The sequence below is a fragment of the Styela clava genome, chromosome 7 (genome assembly GCF_964204865.1).
Source record: "Styela clava chromosome 7, kaStyClav1.hap1.2, whole genome shotgun sequence".
Lineage (NCBI taxonomy): Eukaryota > Metazoa > Chordata > Ascidiacea > Stolidobranchia > Styelidae > Styela > Styela clava.
Window position 1 is genome coordinate 19,975,666 of NC_135256.1, and position 21,574 is coordinate 19,997,239.

General features: G+C 35.8%; 1 protein-coding gene across 1 annotated transcript; it reads right to left on the reverse strand.

Moving 5' to 3' along the window:
- Positions 1–1,350: 1,350 nt before the first annotated feature.
- LOC120328715 (proteasome subunit alpha type-2-like) lies at positions 1,351–16,472 on the reverse strand. Its single transcript, XM_078114582.1, has 8 exons — positions 16,422–16,472; positions 5,560–5,640; positions 4,672–4,881; positions 3,161–3,283; positions 2,491–2,578; positions 2,048–2,121; positions 1,839–1,896; positions 1,351–1,762 (listed from the first exon to the last, which is right to left on the reverse strand). Exons 2-8 carry the CDS (start codon positions 5,595–5,597, stop codon positions 1,646–1,648), a joined length of 708 nt encoding a protein of 235 aa, XP_077970708.1. The 5' UTR covers positions 5,598–5,640; positions 16,422–16,472; the 3' UTR covers positions 1,351–1,645.
- Between the last annotated feature and the right edge of the window lie 5,102 nt (positions 16,473–21,574).

A 21,574-nucleotide genomic window follows, 5' to 3' on the forward strand; every position in this document is an offset into this window, starting at 1 on the left:
AAAGTACAAAAAAATTGGTGCTCCCGAAGTATGCGAACCAAGATGGCGGATATCGGAACGTAACATGGGTAACAGGTTAGGGTTAGGCGATAATTTTTTTCCAATTTTCTTTATTTTAGTCCTATTATCAGTTCGAAGACTAGCCAAGAGCCTCCCGTAGTATTTATACCTAAAATTATGGCCTAACCCTAACCTAGTACACATATTACATTCCGATGTCCGCCATCTTGGTTCGCATACTTCGGGAGCCCCAAAAAATTATATATATATATAGACATTTTGCAAGCATAGCTTGGAAAAAGGTTCATTATATCAAGAAGCAATTCCATGAAAGTGAGTGTTGGACTGATTCGGTATTCGATTAGATTTATTGTTCTCTGACCCCCAAGTCAAGAATGACTACTCGTTTTTTAAGATAAAAAACGGTTAAACTCTCGGAATCTGACCGCTCGATGATCTAATCACTCACATCCATTTCAAATTTTTGATACGATTGGAGTGTATATACCTTTCTGGTCAACTGAAAAACGTAATATTTTTAATATATATATATATATGCCAAAATAATACGAGTGCAAAATGGAATATCAGGTATAATACTCTGGATTTACACAACATTCATTGACTGTCGAACGACATTACGGACGAGTGGATTTATCAATTTATGAAAATCGTATTGGTTGTACATTACCCTGGATAATAATCAGGTGTATTGTAGCGAATGTGGATTGTAACTATTAATGTTTTTCAACCACCTTTGTATTACTAGTATTTTGAGTTGAATCAAAATGGGTCATTTTAGCCATTTCCCTGTTAATGATTTATAGCGACAAGCCTTAGTAATACTTACTAAGAATTACTGATTGGATTCAACCGCATAGCTGTATTAGAGTTTAAGTGTATACTTCAATATATCTGTTTTTGGATTCAATTGTGCAACTTTACAATATACGAACATTTGGCATTCTTATTGACCCCCGAAGCAATGCAGATCGGGCTTAGACTCTATTAACAGGTGATTCACCACATATATGAAATGTTACCATTTGAACAACGTAATATTAATTTGACTGATTTTACACTTCGATTTGTCATCTTTCTCTAATTCTTTTATCTTCTGCTCTGTGGGTCCAATACGATATTATCGCAGTATTTATTTTCCCCTTGATATATGTGCCTATTGCGTCAGATTTCGGCTGCGACTCGTTTTTCGCTACACACTCCACTTCTGGTAATGAGCTTGGGAAATTGCTTCCAACGATGGAGTAAACAGCAAAGATGGCAAAGGATCATTTCCAAATATCCAGCCAATTATTTACCTGTACCAAGATACCAATGACCAAGGAAAAATACAGTCAGACTTGTTTTATTATTATATCAACCCAACCACAAACTAGAAAAGTACTTCGGTGTTATCATATTTATTGAGCTACAATGCTGAATTAGCAGCAAAACATTGTCATAACCCCAAACAACATAGTAACCCAGGTTGCGTTTCATATTTTACTTGTGTTGTGGTAAACAATCAGTAATCTTCAAACGAGAAACTGAGGGACAATTCAAAAACTAGACACAGAGGTGCACTAGATGCCCCAAGTAAAACTTGAGGAGAGTACTTTATCTGGTATCTGAATGCTGTAGAAAATCATGCTATAGCAGCAAGATAGTCTTTAACTTCAGTAGGAGCCAATCTATGAAAACCATCTTTATCACAAATTCCAACTTCTATGTTGTCTTCAGTCATCTGGCCTTCAAATGATTCCTTCAAAACAAAATTCACCATTCACCAGTATATTAAGCTTTAAGGTTAAATTTCTCTGAAAACATTTTAAACTCACCTTTAAAGTAAGAATGGCTGTATGAACTGCATCTTCCAGTTCTAATTCTTCATTATATCTAAAGAATATGTAAAGCTTTGATCACTATAAATGCATATGCAACTTAATATAAAGATTTTTCAAACAAGCACTACATGTTGCAATAAAATGGACAATTCTTAGAAACATTGATGAAAATATTACAATGACAGTACCACAAATTAACTCACCTTTTTTCAAGAAATGATTTCCCATTTAAATGATTTTTTCCAAGAGCTGTTGCTTTCCACGCAAAATATGCACCCTGAAATGTGATGTATAAAATGTGGTGAATTTGTTGTATGAAAACTCATAGAATCTAGTTTACTTGTCACATGAATGTGATTCAGATTCCACTACCACTAAAGTGCTGAGACCCACTAAAACTGTGAATAATCATAACGTCTTATTTGGAAAAACTAAAAATCCACTTTTTACATACACAAAGCATGAGTAGCAATGCAATTGCAATATATGAACACAACGAAGTGTTATAGTAGGATAAAAATCACTATTTCGTTCTTAACTGCCAATCCATTAAATATTTATTTTCGAACTAATTTGAAGTAGTCAAATTAGTCTATTTGATCAAACAAGTCTTTAATACAAAAAAAAAAAATTAAAAGTAACGCACTGATGGATCACATTGAAACAAGTAAGGCCTGTCTTGATCTTTGTCCCATCCACATACAAGTAGAGAAACTCCAAAAGGTCTGACACCTCTGTATATGAAAGTAAGGTAATAAATTGATGGTAAGCACTAAGCAAGTCTGAATCTCTAAGAATGGAATGGTTTTTTAAAGAATTTGACTGCTTTAAAACTTGAACAGCCAATAGGTCACAATTAATATTACAAGCCATAGTAATGAAGATGCCAATTCACAAATTTTTTTCAATGAAGATGATTGGTAATTGACACAAAACTTGGAGTTAATAAATTAATAAATGAATAATTAGTAAATTTATTTAAAAACAGGAACTTCCACTTCAAATAGCTGAGGCTAACCAGTTAACAATGAGAGTATAGAAGTTTTGAGTCAAACAGAGGTTGCATCGGAAAATAACAGGTGAATTTCCTCAACCCACACTCTTTAGAAAAAATATAGTTGATATCAATTAATGAACATAAAAGTACTGATAATTATTATTTAATTGAGTAAATTATGATATAGTTCAGAATTCAGATAGTTGGCTCAACCATTTGTCACTTCAAAAGCATAACTATTGGTTAAGATACCCCGGAAAATGTCGAATCACATGGAAAAATTACTTAATTGCAAATAAAAAAAAGTGGTTGAACTCACCCAGACTGAGTATATTCCTGCATTACTGATGCAACTCTTTGAACTAATTGTGCCGTTGGTATTGAATCTTGATACGTTACATTATATGCTTCAGCAAGTTTTCGTGCTTTCTTAACCAATACTCTAGACATGATAATGCATACACAATTCAGCTTAGAATAGCTTATGCATGGATATTCGAATTTTATATTGAGTGAATAAATGATTTAAAAATATAGTGTGAATTCGATCATATATAACAAGATATATTTTCAATTTCACATCAAATAGAATTTTACGCAGATCAAATCTTAGTTCATATATAGGTATTTTTTATTATGGCCATAGTAATAACACTTAGTTTGATGGTATGGACCAGGCCTGCACAACTCAAAATACCACGAGGGCCGCAAGCATAAGTTCGAAGGACCGGCGGGCCGCAAACTTTGCCACATACATATTTCACAAGATGAACTACAAATCAAAATGATATTGTGAAACAGTTAAATTTAATGAAACACTTTCATTACTGGGGAGCTTGAAAAAAATATGAAGAATCTTATTTTATTGAGTAAAAACTAGGTACAGTATTTTGCATATGAGATGGCAAATATATATTTAGTGGTTCATCATCCTTGAAAACCCACCCTTCATTTTCAATATTTCTTTTTTATTAGAATTAGGTATTGCCTGTTGCAGTATAAACTGAGTGCAGGAAAATATTTTACTCAGGTTCAGTTTTGTAAAATCGTCCCAAATATATGTATGACAATTTATTTAGTCATATCTACCATTATTGGGTATTTCCATTGTAGGCTAGACAAACAATCCGTTTAGTAGCAATAGATCTTCATCTGTTGTACTTTTTCGACTGCTAAATTACATTTTTCTACAAAATCTGCTCCAATATTTTTGAAATTTTACTAAAATAGCAATATCCTTTGTGCGAGAATTTCTGCACTACTCATAAATGAAGAAATTGTTTTTTACGGTAAGTTCTAAATTTGAATCAAAAAAGAACTTCAGTTTTTTAAACTGCTAGAAAAAAATAACGGGGTTATTAATATGTTGCTAATATGCACTAATGGGTGTGAGATTGTATACCGATATTGTTTTGAGCATGATTCAGTCTGACTACTGAGATATCTAAATCAGGGTTTTGCAAACTGGGGGGCGAGAGGTCGAGCGACGACTTTTAAGGGTTGCGAAGGGCACACCAATTTCACACAAAGTTTGATATTTATTGAAACTAGTGTAAAACAGAAATCTCACGATTTCGAATATGATCGGAGTAGCGGCGCGCTTGCATAACAATGCCGTCTTTGATTGTTAGACCCGAGAAGTGGCGTGTTTCCAAATCACCCGCGGGCCGCACAGAAGTATCAAGCGGGCCGCATGCGGCCCGCGGGCCGTATGTTGTGCAGGCCTGGTATGGACAATCTTGATCGAATATTCAAAACTCAAAAGTGCTCACTTTAACACATTATTCTGAATAGCCAATGATGGCAAATTTTCTGTATTCCAAAGCTAACCTGTAATCTGGACCCATCCCGCTATAAACCATTCCTATATGCTTTGTTACAGCTTCAACTTTATGTATGCTTCCTTCATCATATAAAATTGATTTCTGTTTCTTCTCGGTTGCAATAACAACTCCGTTCTGTGCTTTTATGCCAACTGATGGTGAACCAGCAGCAACTGCATTGAGGGCATATTCGATCTGAACCAGCTTGCCACTGGGACTGTAGAATAAAAAAAAATGGTTGACTAAATTTTGTGTATATATTCAGAGGAAAAAATTCCCAACAAGCTAGGCCTATAATAAAATATTTCTAAACGTTATTTAAATAATTTATTTCAAAAACTCCATAATACTGTAATACACACAAATTAAAAATAAGGAAAGAATTCTGCATTCACAAAAAAACACAAATCTTGTTAAACAAGGCTTGGGCCAGAAATAAACACACAAAAAATATGCAAATGTATTGAACTTTCGGGCTGTTGTACTTTTAGGGCAATAAGGCTACCGGTAATACTTAATAAGGATTAAGGACCAATTCAATACAGCAATAAGATTAAAAATGTACAGACAATGTAATTTACTATCAGCAGTAATAATGCAGAATTCACTGGATTAGTGAAGAAAGGGCACGGTACGGTATTACCGTACTGTATTAATTACGGATAAGGTTTTCATATTTCACTTATTTATCCCGGGGGGGAGAAGAAGAACGACAAGACAGTCGAATTATGTGACGAACCACGGCCTCTGACATTAGTGCATTAATAAACAGACGTGTGACCGAGCTAAAAAACCAACACAGCACCGGGACGGTACGGTACCGGTAACCTTACAATTTATGCAGGAAAACACACTACAGACTAATCCTTAAATATGACCAATATCGCCAACTTACCTGAAAGTTGTAAGCGAAAAACTGTATCGTTCAGTCATCGTTGGTAACCACCAGTTTTACTTAGTACCTAACTCCGATAGCATCAAAACAACCACTGTGAAGCTAGTAGCAATTTGACCTTTGTGTGCGGCGAAGCGGAAAGGTTAATATTTATGGCAGAAATGGAGGCGTGTCAGAATCTACACCCGAAAAAATGAAGATAAACGAAATTAGCATACTATTATGGGAAATATGTTTATAATTTAGGAAAAATAACAATTATATAGCGAAAAAATAAATAATAAAAGCTTGAAAAGGAATGAAAAAACAAAAAAAAGGGGAAACGAATTTTATTTAACTTCCTTCGAAAAAGCAGATAAGCCAGATAATTTCAAATCCAAGCAAAAATCCCTTCCGCGGGAGAGGCATTCGATTTCATTATTTATTAATAAAGAGGTTTATGTTAATTTTTTTCCCACAACTAGAACCTAAGTCTTTTTTTTATTTTGGAATCTACGTTTTTCTCATAGCGAAAATGCCCTTATTTGGGAAAATTACGTTTAACGAAAAAAGTTAAATCTAGTCAATTTTCAAAGTCCAGCAACACACCCTTCTGCACAAAAGACATTCGATTTCATTATTTGTTATTAAAGAGGTTTACCTGAAGTTTTTCACTCAACTAGAACCTAAGCCTTTTTCATTTTAAAATCAAGGGTATTCTCATAGCGAATATGGCCTTGTTTGAAAAAAATACGTATATCGAAAAAAGATAATTTAGTCAATTTTCAAAGCCCAGCTGCACACCCTTCCCCACAAGAGGCATTTGGTTTGATTATTTCCCATTAAAGAAGATTACCAGAAGTTTTTCACACAACTAGAACCTAAGCCTTTTTTATTTTAGAATCTGGGGTATTCTCATAGCGAAAATGGCCTTATTTGGAAAAATTAGGTATAGCGAAAAAAGCTAATGTAGTCAATTTTCAAAGCCTAGCAGCACACCCTTCCGCACAAGAGGCATTCGATTTCATTATTTCATGTTAAAGAGGTTTACCTGAAGTTTGCCACACAACTAGAAGCTAAGCCTTTTTTATTTCAGAATCTACGTTTTTCTCATGGCAAAAATGGCCCTAATTGAAAAAATTACGCATAGCGAAAAAAGCTAATTTAGTCAATTTTGAAAGCCTAGCAGCACACCCTTCCGCACAAGAGGCATTCGATTTGATTATTTCATGTTAAAGTGGATTACCTGAAGTTTGCCACACAAATAAAACCTAAGTCTTTTTTATTTTAGCATCTGGGGTATTCTCATAGCGAAAATGGCCTTATTTGGAAAAATAACATATAGCGAAATAAGCCTATTTAGTCATTTTTCAAAGCCTAGCAGCACACCCTTCCGCACAAGGAGTATTCGATTTGATTATTTCATATTAAGAAGGTTTACCTGAAATTTGCCACACAAATAAAACCTAAGCCTTTTTTATTTTAGAATCTACGTTATTCTTATGGCGAAAATGGCCTTATTTTGAAAAATTACGTATAGCGAAAAAAGCTAATTTAGTCAATTTTCAAAGGCTAGCAGCACACCCTTCCGCACAAGAGGCATTCGATTTGATTATTTCATGTTAAAGAGGTTTACCTGAAGTTTTCCACACAACTAGAACCTAAGCCTTTTTTATTTTAGAATCTACGTTTTTCTCATGGCGAAAATGGCCCTAATTAGAAAAATTACGCATAGCGAAAAAAGCTAATTTAATCAATTTTGAAAGCCTAGCAGCACACCCTTCCGCACAAGAGGCATTCGATTTGATTATTTTCCATTAAAGAAGATTACCTGAAGTTTTCCACACAACTAGAACCTAAGCCTTTTTTGTTTCAGAATCTACGTTATTCTTACGGCGAAAATGGCCTTATTTTGAAAAATTACGTATAGCGAAAAAAGCTAATTTAGTCAATTTTCAAAGCCTAGCAGCACACCCTTCCGCACAAGAGGCATTCGATTTGATTATTTCATGTTAAAGAGGTTTACCTGAAGTTTGCCACACAACTAGAAGTTAAGCCTTTTTTATTTCAGAATCTACGTTTTTCTCATGGCAAAAATGGCCCTAATTGAAAAAATTACGCATAGCGAAAAAAGCTAATTTAGTCAATTTGGAAAGCCTAGCAGCACACCCTTCCGCACAAGAGGCATTCGATTTGATTATTTCATGTTAAAGTGGATTACCTGAAGTTTGCCACACAGATAAAACCTAAGTCTTTTTTATTTTAGAATCTGGGGTATTCTCATAGCGAAAATGGCCTTATTTGGGAAAATAACATATAGCGAAATAAGCTTATTTAGTCAATTTTCAAAGCCTAGCAGCACACCCTTCCGCACAAGAGGCATTCGATTTGATTATTTCATATTAAAAAGGTTTACCTGAAGTTTGCCACACAACTAGAACCTAAGCCTTTTTTATTTTAGAATCTACGTTATTCTTATGGCGAAAATGGCCTTATTTTGAAAAATTACGTATAGCGAAAAAAGCTAATTTAGTCAATTTTCAAAGCCTAGCAGCACACCCTTCCGCACAAGAGGCATTCGATTTGATTATTTCATGTTAAAGAGGTTTACCTGAAGTTTTCCACACAACTAGAACCTAAGCCTTTTTTATTTTAGAATCTACGTTTTTCTCATGGCGAAAATGGCCCTAATTAAAAAAATTACGTATAGCGAAAAAAGCTAATTTAGTCAATTTTCAAAGCCTAGCAGCACACCCTTCCGCACAAGAGGCATTCGATTTGATTATTTCCCATTAAAGAAGATTACCTGAAGTTTTCCACACAACTAGAACCTAAGCCTTTTTTGTTTCAGAATCTACGTTATTCTTACGGCGAAAATGGCCTTATTTTGAAAAATTACGTATAGCGAAAAAAGCTAATTTAGTCAATTTTCAAAGCCTAGCAGCACACCCTTCCGCACAAGAGGCATTCGATTTGATTATTTCATGTTAAAGAGGTTTACCTGAAGTTTTCCACACAACTAGAACCTAAGCCTTTTTTATTTTAGAATCTACGTTTTTCTCATGGTGAAAATGGCCCTAATTAGAAAAATTACGCATAGCGAAAAAAGCTAATTTAATCAATTTTGAAAGCCTAGCAGCACACCCTTCCGCACAAGAGGCATTCGATTTGATTATTTTCCATTAAAGAAGATTACCTGAAGTTTTCCACACAACTAGAACCTAAGCCTTTTTTGTTTCAGAATCTACGTTATTCTTACGGCGAAAATGGCCTTATTTTGAAAAATTACGTATAGCGAAAAAAGCTAATTTAGTCAATTTTCAAAGCCTAGCAGCACACCCTTCCGCACAAGAGGCATTCGATTTCATTATTTCATGTTAAAGAGGTTTACCTGAAGTTTGCCACACAACTAGAAGTTAAGCCTTTTTTATTTCAGAATCTACGTTTTTCTCATGGCAAAAATGGCCCTAATTGAAAAAATTACGCATAGCGAAAAAAGCTAATTTAATCAATTTTGAAAGCCTAGCAGCACACCCTTCCGCACAAGAGGCATTCGATTTGATTATTTCCCATTAAAGAAGATTACCTGAAGTTTTCCACACAACTAGAACCTAAGCCTTTTTTGTTTCAGAATCTACGGTATTCTTACGGCGAAAATGGCCTTATTTTGAAAAATTACGTATAGCGAAAAAAGCTAATTTAGTCAATTTTCAAAGCCTAGCAGCACACCCTTCCGCACAAGAGGCATTCGATTTGATTATTTCATGTTAAAGAGGTTTACCTGAAGTTTTCCACACAACTAGAACCTAAGCCTTTTTTATTTTAGAATCTACGTTTTTCTCATGGCGAAAATGGCCCTAATTAGAAAAATTACGCATAGCGAAAAAAGCTAATTTAATCAATTTTGAAAGCCTAGCAGCACACCCTTCCGCACAAGAGGCATTCGATTTGATTATTTCCCATTAAAGAAGATTACCTGAAGTTTTCCACACAACTAGAACCTAAGCCTTTTTTGTTTCAGAATCTACGTTATTCTTACGGCGAAAATGGCCTTATTTTGAAAAATTACGTATAGCGAAAAAAGCTAATTTAATCAATTTTCAAAGCCTAGCAGCACACCCTTCCGCACAAGAGGCATTCGATTTGATTATTTCATGTTAAGAGGTTTACCTGAAGTTTGCCACACAACTAGAAGTTAAGCCTTTTTTATTTTAGAATCTACGTTTTTCTCATGGCAAAAATGGCCCTAATTGAAAAAATTACGCATAGCGAAAAAAGCTAATTTAGTCAATTTGGAAAGCCTAGCAGCACACCCTTCCGCACAAGAGGCATTCGATTTGATTATTTCATGTTAAAGTAGATTACCTGAAGTTTGCCACACTGATAAAACCTAAGTCTTTTTGATTTTAGAATCTGGGGTATTCTCATAGCGAAAATGGCCTTATTTGGGAAAATAACATATAGCGAAATAAGCTTATTTAGTCAATTTTCAAAGCCTAGCAGCACACCCTTCCGCACAAGAGGCATTCGATTTGATTATTTCATATTAAAAAGGTTTACCTGAAATTTGCCACACAAATAAAACCTAAGCCTTTTTTATTTTAGAATCTACGTTATTCTTATGGCGAAAATGGCCTTATTTTAAAAAATTAAAAAAAGCGAAAAAAGCTAATTTAGTCAATTTTCAAAGCCTAGCATCACACCCTTCCGCACAAGAGGCATTCGATTTGATTATTTCATGTTAAAGAGGTTTACCTGAAGTTTTCCACACAACTAGAACCTAAGCCTTTTTTATTTTAGAATCTACGTTTTTCTCATGGCGAAAATGGCCCTAATTAGAAAAATAAGCTTATTCCGCTATATGTAATTTTTCCAAATAAGGCCATTTTCGCTATGAGAATACCCCAGATTCTAAAATAAAAAAGGCTTAGCTTCTAGTTGTGTGGCAAACTTCAGGTAAACCTCTTTAACATGAAATAATCAAATCGAATGCGTCTTGTGCGGAAGGGTGTGCTGCTAGGCTTTGGAAATTGACTAAATTAGCTTATTTCGCTATACGTAATTTTTCAAAATAAGGCCATTTTCGCCATAAGAATAACGTAGATTCTAAAATAAAAAAGGCTTAGGTTCTAGTTGTAGGAAAAACTTCAGGTAAACCTCTTTAACGTGAAATAATCAAATCGAATGCCTCTTGTGCGGAAGGGTGTGCTGCTAGGCTTTGAAAATTAACTAAATAAGCTTATTTCGCTATATGTAATTTTTCCAAATAAGGCCATTTTCGCTATGAGAATACCCCAGATTCTAAAATAAAAAAGGCTTAGCTTCTAGTTGTAGGAAAAACTTCAGGTAAACCTCTTTAACGTGAAATAATCAAATCGAATGCGTCTTGTGCGGAAGGGTGTGCTGCTAGGCTTTGGAAATTGACTAAATTAGCTTTTTTCGCTATACGTAATTTTTCAAAATAAGGCCATTTTCGCCATAAGAATAACGTAGATTCTAAAATAAAAAAGGCTTAGGTTCTAGTTGTAGGAAAAACTTCAGGTAAACCTCTTTAACGTGAAATAATCAAATCGAATGCGTCTTGTGCGGAAGGGTGTGCTGCTAGGCTTTGGAAATTGACTAAATTAGCTTTTTTCGCTATACGTAATTTTTCTAATTAGGGCCATTTTCGCCATGAGAAAAACGTAGATTCTAAAATAAAAAAGGCTTAGGTTCTAGTTGTGTGGAAAACTTCAGGTAAACCTCTTTAACATGAAATAATCAAATCGAATGCGTCTTGTGCGGAAGGGTGTGCTGCTAGGCTTTGGAAATTGACTAAATTAGCTTTTTTCGCTATACGTAATTTTTCTAATTAGGGCCATTTTCGCCATGAGAAAAACGTAGATTCTAAAATAAAAAAGGCTTAGGTTCTGGCTGTGTGGAAAACTTCAGGTAAACCTCTTTAACATGAAATAATCAAATCGAATGCGTCTTGTGCGGAAGGGTGTGCTGCTAGGCTTTGGAAATTGACTAAATAAGCTTATTCCGCTATATGTAATTTTTCCAAATAAGGCCATTTTCGCTATGAGAATACCCCAGATTCTAAAATAAAAAAGGCTTAGCTTCTAGTTGTGTGGCAAACTTCAGGTAAACCTCTTTAACATGAAATAATCAAATCGAATGCGTCTTGTGCGGGAGGGTGTGCTGCTAGGCTTTGGAAATTGACTAAATTAGCTTTTTTCGCTATACGTAGTTTTTCAAAATAAGGCCATTTTCGCCATAAGAATAACGTAGATTCTAAAATAAAAAAGGCTTAGGTTCTAGTTGTAGGAAAAACTTCAGGTAAACCTCTTTAACGTGAAATAATCAAATCGAATGCCTCTTGTGCGGAAGGGTGTGCTGCTAGGCTTTGAAAATTGACTAAATAAGCTTATTTCGCTATATGTAATTTTTCCAAATAAGGCCATTTTCGCTATGAGAATACCCCAGATTCTAAAATAAAATAGGCTTAGCTTCCAACATGAAATAATCAAATCGAATGCGTCTTGTGCGGAAGGGTGTGCTGCTAGGCTTTGGAAATTGACTAAATAAGCTTATTCCGCTATATGTAATTTTTCCAAATAAGGCCATTTTCGCTATGAGAATACCCCAGATTCTAAAATAAAAAAGGCTTAGCTTCTAGTTGTGTGGCAAACTTCAGGTAAACCTCTTTAACATGAAATAATCAAATCGAATGCGTCTTGTGCGGAAGGGTGTGCTGCTAGGCTTTGGAAATTGACTAAATTAGCTTTTTTCGCTATACGTAATTTTTCTAATTAGGGCCATTTTCGCCATGAGAAAAACGTAGATTCTAAAATAAAAAAGGCTTAGGTTCTAGTTGTGTGGAAAACTTCAGGTAAACCTCTTTAACATGAAATAATCAAATCGAATGCCTCTTGTGCGGAAGGGTGTGCTGCTAGGCTTTGAAAATTGACTAAATAAGCTTATTTCGCTATATGTTATTTTTCCAAATAAGGCCATTTTCGCTATGAGAATACCCCAGATTCTAAAATAAAAAAGGCTTAGCTTCTAGTTGTGTGGCAAACTTCAGGTAAACCTCTTTAACATGAAATAATCAAATCGAATGCCTCTTGTGCGGAAGGGTGTGCTGCTAGGCTTTGAAAATTGACTAAATTAGCTTTTTTCGCTATACGTAATTTTTCTAATTAGGGCCATTTTCGCCATGAGAAAAACGTAGATTCTAAAATAAAAAAGGCTTAGGTTCTGGTTGTGTGGAAAACTTCAGGTAAACCTCTTTAACATGAAATAATCAAATCGAATGCGTCTTGTGCGGAAGGGTGTGCTGCTAGGCTTTGGAAATTGACTAAATAAGCTTATTCCGCTATATGTAATTTTTCCAAATAAGGCCATTTTCGCTATGAGAATACCCCAGATTCTAAAATAAAAAAGGCTTAGCTTCTAGTTGTGTGGCAAACTTCAGGTAAACCTCTTTAACATGAAATAATCAAATCGAATGCGTCTTGTGCGGAAGGGTGTGCTGCTAGGCTTTGGAAATTGACTAAATTAGCTTTTTTCGCTATACGTAATTTTTCTAATTAGGGCCATTTTCGCCATGAGAAAAACGTAGATTCTAAAATAAAAAAGGCTTAGGTTCTAGTTGTGTGGAAAACTTCAGGTAAACCTCTTTAACATGAAATAATCAAATCGAATGCCTCTTGTGCGGAAGGGTGTGCTGCTAGGCTTTGAAAATTGACTAAATAAGCTTATTTCGCTATATGTTATTTTTCCAAATAAGGCCATTTTCGCTATGAGAATACCCCAGATTCTAAAATAAAAAAGGCTTAGCTTCTAGTTGTGTGGCAAACTTCAGGTGGACCTCTTTAACATGAAATAATCAAATCGAATGCCTCTTGTGCGGAAGGGTGTGCTGCTAGGCTTTGAAAATTGACTAAATTAGCTTTTTTCGCTATACGTAATTTTTCTAATTAGGGCCATTTTCGCCATGAGAAAAACGTAGATTCTAAAATAAAAAAGGCTTAGGTTCTGGTTGTGTGGAAAACTTCAGGTAAACCTCTTTAACATGAAATAATCAAATCGAATGCCTCTTGTGCGGAAGGGTGTGCTGCTAGGCTTTGGAAATTGACTAAATTAGCTTTTTTCGCTATACGTAATTTTTCAAAATAAGGCCATTTTCGCCATAAGAATAACGTAGATTCTAAAATAAAAAAGGCTTAGGTTCTAGTTGTAGGAAAAACTTCAGGTAAACCTCTTTAACGTGAAATAATCAAATCGAATGCCTCTTGTGCGGAAGGGTGTGCTGCTAGGCTTTGAAAATTGACTAAATAAGCTTATTTCGCTATATGTAATTTTTCCAAATAAGGCCATTTTCGCTATGAGAATACCCCAGATTCTAAAATGAAAAAGGCTTAGCTTCTAGTTGTGTGGCAAACTTCAGGTAAACCTCTTTAACATGAAATAATCAAATCGAATGCGTCTTGTGCGGAAGGGTGTGCTGCTAGGCTTTGGAAATTGACTAAATTAGCTTTTTTCGCTATACGTAATTTTTCAAAATAAGGCCATTTTCGCCATAAGAATAACGTAGATTCTAAAATAAAAAAGGCTTAGGTTCTAGTTGTAGGAAAAACTTCAGGTAAACCTCTTTAACGTGAGATAATCAAATCGAATGCCTCTTGTGCGGAAGGGTGTGCTGCTAGGCTTTGAAAATTAACTAAATAGGCTTATTTCGCTATATGTAATTTTTCCAAATAAGGCCATTTTCGCTATGAGAATACCCCAGATTCTAAAATAAAAAAGGCTTAGCTTCTAGTTGTGTGGCAAACTTCAGGTAAACCTCTTTAACATGAAATAATCAAATCGAATGCGTCTTGTGCGGAAGGGTGTGCTGCTAGGCTCTGGAAATTGACTAAATCAGCTTTTTTCGCTATACGTAATTTTTCAAAATAAGGCCATTTTCGCCATAAGAATAACGTAGATTCTAAAATAAAAAAGGCTTAGGTTCTAGTTGTAGGAAAAACTTCATGTAAACCTCTTTAACGTGAAATAATCAAATCGAATGCCTCTTGTGCGGAAGGGTGTGCTGCTAGGCTTTGAAAATTGACTAAATTAGCTTTTTTCGCTATACGTAATTTTTCCAAATAAGGCCCTTTTCGCTACGAGAATACCCCAGATTCTAAAATAAAAAAGGCTTAGGTTCTAGTTGTGTGGAAAACTTCAGGTTAACTTCTTCAATTTAAAAGAATCAAATCGAATGCCTCTAGTGCGGAAGGGTGTGCTGCTAGGCTTTGAAAATTGACTAAATTAGCTTTTTTCGCTATACGTAATTTTCCAAATAAGGTCATTTTCGCTATGAGAATACCCCAGATTCTAAAATAAAAAAGGCTTAGGTTCTAGTTGTGTGGCAAACTTCAGGTAAACTTCTTTAACCTAAAGGAATCGAATCGAATGCCTCTTGGGCGGAAGGGTGTGCTGCTAGGCTTTGAAATTTGACTAAATTAGCTTTTTTCGCTATACGTGATTTTCCCAAATAAGGCCATTTTCGCTATGAGAATACCCCAGATTCTAAAATAAAAAAGGCTTAGGTTCTAGTTGTGTGGCAAACTTCAGATAAACTTCTTTAACATAAAATAATCAAATCGAATGCCTCTTGTGTGGAGAGTGTGCTGCAGGGATTTGAAAGTTGCCAAAATTAGCTTTTTTGACTTTTGTAAATTGCATAATTTTGTTTGTACCATTTTTATAAAATTATCGTGTATTAATGACACGATTGCACATAATTCTGGAAATTTGTCATCTCTTGAATAAAAAATTAATATTTCGCGCCACCAATATAGAAGAGACGTTATGCTGATCTTCAAAATATCCAAATTACGATATAACGATAATGTACGACATATAATAACCTGACTTCTGATTTCAGCGCCAGTGAGACATATTGAAACAAAACAATTTTTACGTTCTGTTTATTGCATGTGTTGAAGAATTTGCTTTATACTACAAACTGCATGTGAAACTTCTTAAATTACTAAGACATATTATAATGAAGTTTAACGTTTGTTACGTAAGACAATACACAGTTTGAAACGAAGTAAAGCACTTTTACGGCTACGAAATGTTGTAATTTAGTAGGCTGGATTTGAAATATTTTTAAAGTTATACAAAAATGCTCGGGGCTCTTGGTTGAATTAACACTTTAGCAAAATAAGCAGCGCGCATAAAGCATCACGGAATAGGCACCATATAAATTTTTATCGGTATCACAGTGTGTAATAATGTAAATCGAGTTGGTCAGACGATTTGGACCTCAACTCAATGGCTCGGTTGATATTGCTTATTTCTCTTAGTTCGCGTACCATCTTGCACCTCTGTATAAATGTTTGCAGGCATGAGAAGTATTTCCAAAAAATGTCACATAAATTGAACATAACTTAGCTTTTAATTAGCAGTTATTACCGAAACCTATGCAGGTGACATGGAACACTCGTTTCGTTATATTTTCAAGCTTATATGATTACGTAATCTAACATTTTTTGTCAAAATATTTGTCCTGATCAATTTTATCAGCCGAGTATATTTAATTTCGACAACGTACTATGACAAATGAAACTGCATAGGCGATCAAACCGCCGGGATGCTCTCCACTCTGTATCCTAAGTTGCCGTCAAATATATTTGAATTTACTGCTTATCGTGATGTATTTCTTCCACAGCCTGTCTACAAACTTAATCATTGTTCTCTGTGTGGAATTTAGGACTCGCCCATGTTTTACGCCACCACCCTTCAATAAGCACAAAACTGTCATATCACCCTTCAATGAGCACAAAAACGAGATTATACGCACCGCTGCGCAAAATTAGAAGAAGGTTTGCTACTAGCTTCACAGTGGTATCAAAACAATAAAAATCTTCACTGAAATTAGAGCAGTCTGTCGTAGTCATTAGTCAGCATAAATAATATGACTCATCGATTTGAGGTGCCCTCAACCATGACGAAACTGAACGACACATTTTGAAGTCTTCATCTGGAGCAGTGGATCCCAAACTTTTTTGTAACATCGCCTAAGAAAGTGATTTCTACAACTTCATTCCACCCCCCCGGTACGGGTACTACAAAAAATGTAGAGTCAGCAACTAATATATTACAGACCAAATAAACAAGAAGACAAATCATAGTTCATAGTATAGTGTTTTTAATGAGATGGATGAGCTTGGTGGTCTTCAGCGAGTTTTTATTTCTTATATTTTCAACATTTTCGTCAGTCACAACCTCAAATCACCCCGTTCACTGATCGAGAGGCGATTTCGTTGTATAGTGTCACGGCTGAAAACCGGTAGAACTGCGGAAAAATTCATTTCCGATTCCTCATCACGTACCATGGCCTCCAATCCAGTTACCAGTCCATAGAATTAATCAACAATTAATTTGTTTCAGATTCATGGACTTGATAGTGGGGAAAAATCAGCAATTTATTTGTTTCAGATTCATGGAATTAATGGTGGGGGAAACCGTACCCGATAACTAGCTAGGGGTCGGCAACCTTGTCTCCGACAGACCAAAATTAGGGGTTTCAAGTCTTGGCGGGCCGCACATATTTTTTGAAAGAGCCGGAACAGCGAACCAAAGACTGCGACAATTCTCAACTCAAGTCAGTCGTCCTATTAAATGAAAAAATTACAAATGGCCTTTAATGTGACACTGTCTTGTTGCTGCATGATGGCTTTTCGACATCGGCGGCACACTGAAAACCCCTTTTCCGCCATATAAGAGGTCCGAAATAAAATAATCCAGGGTTCTACCTCTTCAAAAATTGCCGGGTACTTGCCTGATGACCTGCACCAAAATACATCATAACGATCTTCGGTAAAATACATCTTCGATTCCTCACCATGTACCACGGCCTCCAGTCTGGTTAACAGTCCATAAAATAAATCAGTCATTTATTTGTTTCAGATTCATGGACTTGATAGTGGGGGAAGCCGTAACCGATCATCGGATACGGCCAGGGGTCGGCAACCTTTTGTCGCTCTCGGGTCAAAATTAAGGGTTGCAAGCAGTGGTGGAATTCTTTTTTTTTTTTCAGTCGGTTCCTTCACAGAAGCCATATCTTTCAGCCGGTTCTGTTACGTACAGAACATTGACAGTAACCAGTAATGCTAACCGGTTCGCTGATCTCATAAAATTCCGTGAGGCGGTTCTATAGAACCGGTGCGAACCGGCTGAATCCCACCTCTGGTTACAAGTCTTGGCGGGCCGCACATATTTTTTGAAAGTTAAGGAGAGAACAGCGCGCGAAGACTGCAACAATTCGTGAATTCAACTTAGTCGTCTTATTAAAAGAAAATGACATTTAATGTGACACTGTCTTGTTTCTGCATCACGCTTGATAGCTGTTCAACGGCACACTGAATGAAGCCAAGATTGGAACATTTTCTAAATGGGCATCACTGATCCTAGTTTTCTGCTTGTTCTTTGTAATGTTCATATTCGAAAATAATTGTTTGCACACATATAATATGTAGGCCAACTTCCCAACATCGAAGTGAATTTTTTGCATGGTTTGTCAAACTGTAATATATATATATATAGATTTTTTCAAGAATATTCATTTTTATAAAAATCAGGCAGTGGTGCATCTCTCGAATAGAATATGAATTATATTTCCTCATTACATTGCATCTCAAGGAGCTCCATTTGAATATTTTCTGCGCTATTGAAACCCTGCACTCAGCATCAACTTTTCTGCGTTTTGCCCTTTGCTAATTATAATAAAATTGTAGGCTCGTTAACGAGTGGTTGTTTACTAAATTGTTGGGTTTTAATATAATTTAATCTAAACGTGTCTTACAATAAATTCTGTTACGTAAAAATATAATCTACTCCTCGAGCGTAAATTGTAAAACTCATTCATTGTCAAAACCGCCTTTTTGTCGCTATAATTCAGTGAAGCGTCGCGAGCCGGATTATTTCACTCCCCGGGTCGTAGGTTCCCGACCCCTGGCCTGGGCTATGCGAACTCTCTTACTGCGGGGAGGAGTTCAGCAATCCTCTCGTGTGTGATTATCGCCCACGGGATTCAAACCTTCGAACGCACGCAGAGTACAGTAATCAAGTGCACGATGCGCCAGCCGCTGAACAAAAACAGGTTCCGCAAAATTGCCCCCTTCTGTATCGTTTTTGTCCACCGGGAGGCGATATCGCCCACTTTGGGAATCACTGATCTAGTCTATTCTAGAGGATGTCTATTTCATTACGGAAAATGTTCAATAGACAGTACGGTATTGAAACTTATGTACAAATACTTTGGAGAATGCCCTTTTGACACCACATCGCTAATTTAGTTTCACAAAGTACAAGGTTCTGAATTCGACGCCGGTCTTTAATTTAGTTATGTAGAAAATCGTAGCGTTTAATAAATCATGTACGCAAGTTTCTCAGAGCAAGTCCACGGCTGACAAAACGGGGCCTCTGGCCCGGTCACAACCTTGCCAATGCTCCATGCAGAAACATAACAGCGGGGAAAAGGGTGCATGTATTTACTAGGCAAATCAAAGCATGTATGTTAGCGGTTTCTCACTTGTTAGAGTCAAAATGTAGCCTGCTCATAGGAATTAAAAATATACAACGGTGTAACTTGTTTTACAACGTGAAATATATTTGCATTTTCAAGAGTAGTAGCTTCAGTTTACTGGAAGGATTTGTCCAGAAACATTTGTTTTAACACAAGTTTTTTTATTATTATTATTTCTTGAACGTACACTTCTCGTATATATCAAATAGGGCAAGGGTCACCAAACTACGGCCCGCGGCGTAATTTTATCCGGCCCGCAATAACTCGAAAAAATGGCTATTCGTTAGTGTTTGGTTGTGTTTGGAAAATTTAAGTATGAATGAAATAAGTCAATCATCATTTGCCTCCTTAAGAGTTGTAGTTCTAATAGTAGTAATGAAAAATTAGTATAGAAATAGCTGTGACAAAATAGACGAAAATTATCTACCGGTGCGAAACGTTTTCCGCGAAAGATGCACTCGTATACTTGTGGCGCGTGCTTTCGACGAAACTGTTTACGTTTCTTGTGCTGAAATGAACGTCGAATGTGCATGTTGCGCTAACAGTACTGTGATCCCTCGCGTACTGCTGCAATTTCACAAGTCACGCTAACTTTTGTACTGCCTAAATGTGGATATTCATGTGGGTATGTTACAGACAAATTAAAGTTCACCCGATTTAAATAAAAACTGCGCCAGTGGATAGATCTGAGTGAAAATAAAAAGACAGTACCAAGTTTATAAAAAACGGTCTGGAAATAACGAAGATATCGGAATTTTAGGACCGCCCGACATGCCAATTTTTTCCATAAGGATTATATTACTTTTTGGATAATAACTGTAATAAATATGAAAAAAGAACCCATATCAATCTCTAATCTTTCGAACTGCGTCACATCTATGGAATATTGAGACTATTTCAGGATTTTATTCTGGCAACGGCCATTGACGCCGCCGAAAGTTCGTCGCAAATAAACGCTGGAGTTGTGCATGTTAGTTTGACAGTGGTTCATTGTGAGTAATAATTAAAGATGTTCTGATAGAACAAACTTTATAAAAATTGGTAAGTATCACGTTAGGAAGGAAATACACTCGTTCACATAAATTTTATTGGTGTCCGTAGACAATAGGCTTGCACGTAATTGACAAAAATCAATTCCGTAATTACGGCAAAATCAATTACGTAATGACCCCGTAATTGCGATATTTTTCCACGCATTTAAACCTATCGTAACAACCCATTGAATCCACTTTTTTTCCGTATGGGACATTGAAGTTGGGTTTTTCTATTCTTGGCAGTACTACACGCCGGCGGCAGATGTTAAAGACAACTATCAAGGAGTGAATTCAAATTAATTTTATTCTGATTTTTATCTTTTGTGTTAGCTTTGGTTTTTCTTTATCACCTTCGCAAATTAACCGTCCCATTTTTATGCGATCAATTTTATTTTATCATTACCGACACTGGTATACGGATATTTATGGAAACGATAGTTTTTTAAAACCACCTTAGTACTGAATAAAAATTACGGGTTTCTAATTTATTAACCAACGACGAGCGTATTCTCTCATTTGATTATAGTTGCGATTTCCTCGCGACGAAGACTTGTTTTTGCAGCGTTTTCTGCATTATCCGACATTAATGCCTTGTTAGCATTTTTATAATAATAATTATTGATGTCGACTTATTGACGATATTCCGATTACCATGCTTCATTTTACATTCAATCATTTCGCGGACTGAATGTTTATAACATTATTTGCGATAAATTTAGATCAAATATTATTCATTTGCGTATAATTTAAATACCGAACTTATATGACATGCCTTCTCCGAAAATACAAAGTTATATCGCAAAACAATGCATTTTGTGACATTTATTTTACACTCACAACATTTATTTGCTAACTCAAGTCGGCGATCCTATCGGCCAACATTGACAAAAGTTTGGTCGAGTGCCGGTGGTATTCAAGTCGACGATAAATCAAAATAAGCTGCCGCATTTGGTAAGACAGTTAATCATATATGGCCGAAATATTGAGAGGAATTGTGAAAAACATCATGAGCAAGGCCAAGTCCGGACTGATATATAAGATAAAACCGTTAACAGAACATCAAGATTTTGTAATAGAAAATGGATCTCGCACAGAATAAACACACAGGCTCATATTTGATTATATATGATAGCAGTTAAATTTTCAACGGTCCGCGAGGAATCCGTCGTTTTGGTTCATTACGCAATCTCTCTCTTGTCGTCAAATTGCTATTTGATAAGCGCACATTAATTATCACGGCGAGGTATTGGCGCGAGTGATCAATCGCTCTTTTTGCTTATTTGGTTCCAATTCGTCGCGAAAGCTCTTCGTTAAATTTCACAAGATCGTCGTGTTGAAAGGTTATGGATATTTTCCTGTTTATACCCCAAGTCTGAAATGAAACAGCCAAAAACAATATGATATTCCATGTTCATATATCAAGTGTTGATATTAACAA

Bases quoted from the DNA above. Each gene is read 5' to 3' on its own strand.
- LOC120328715 (XM_078114582.1), bottom strand. From the start codon at position 5,597: ATGACTGAACGATACAGTTTTTCGCTTACAACTTTCAG. The intron at 4,882-5,559 runs GTAAGTTGGCGA...TTTATTCTACAG, and splicing joins TTTTCGCTTACAACTTTCAG to TCCCAGTGGCAAGCTGGTTC. The intron at 1,897-2,047 runs GTGAGTTAATTT...CATATTCTTTAG, and splicing joins AAATCATTTCTTGAAAAAAG to ATATAATGAAGAATTAGAAC.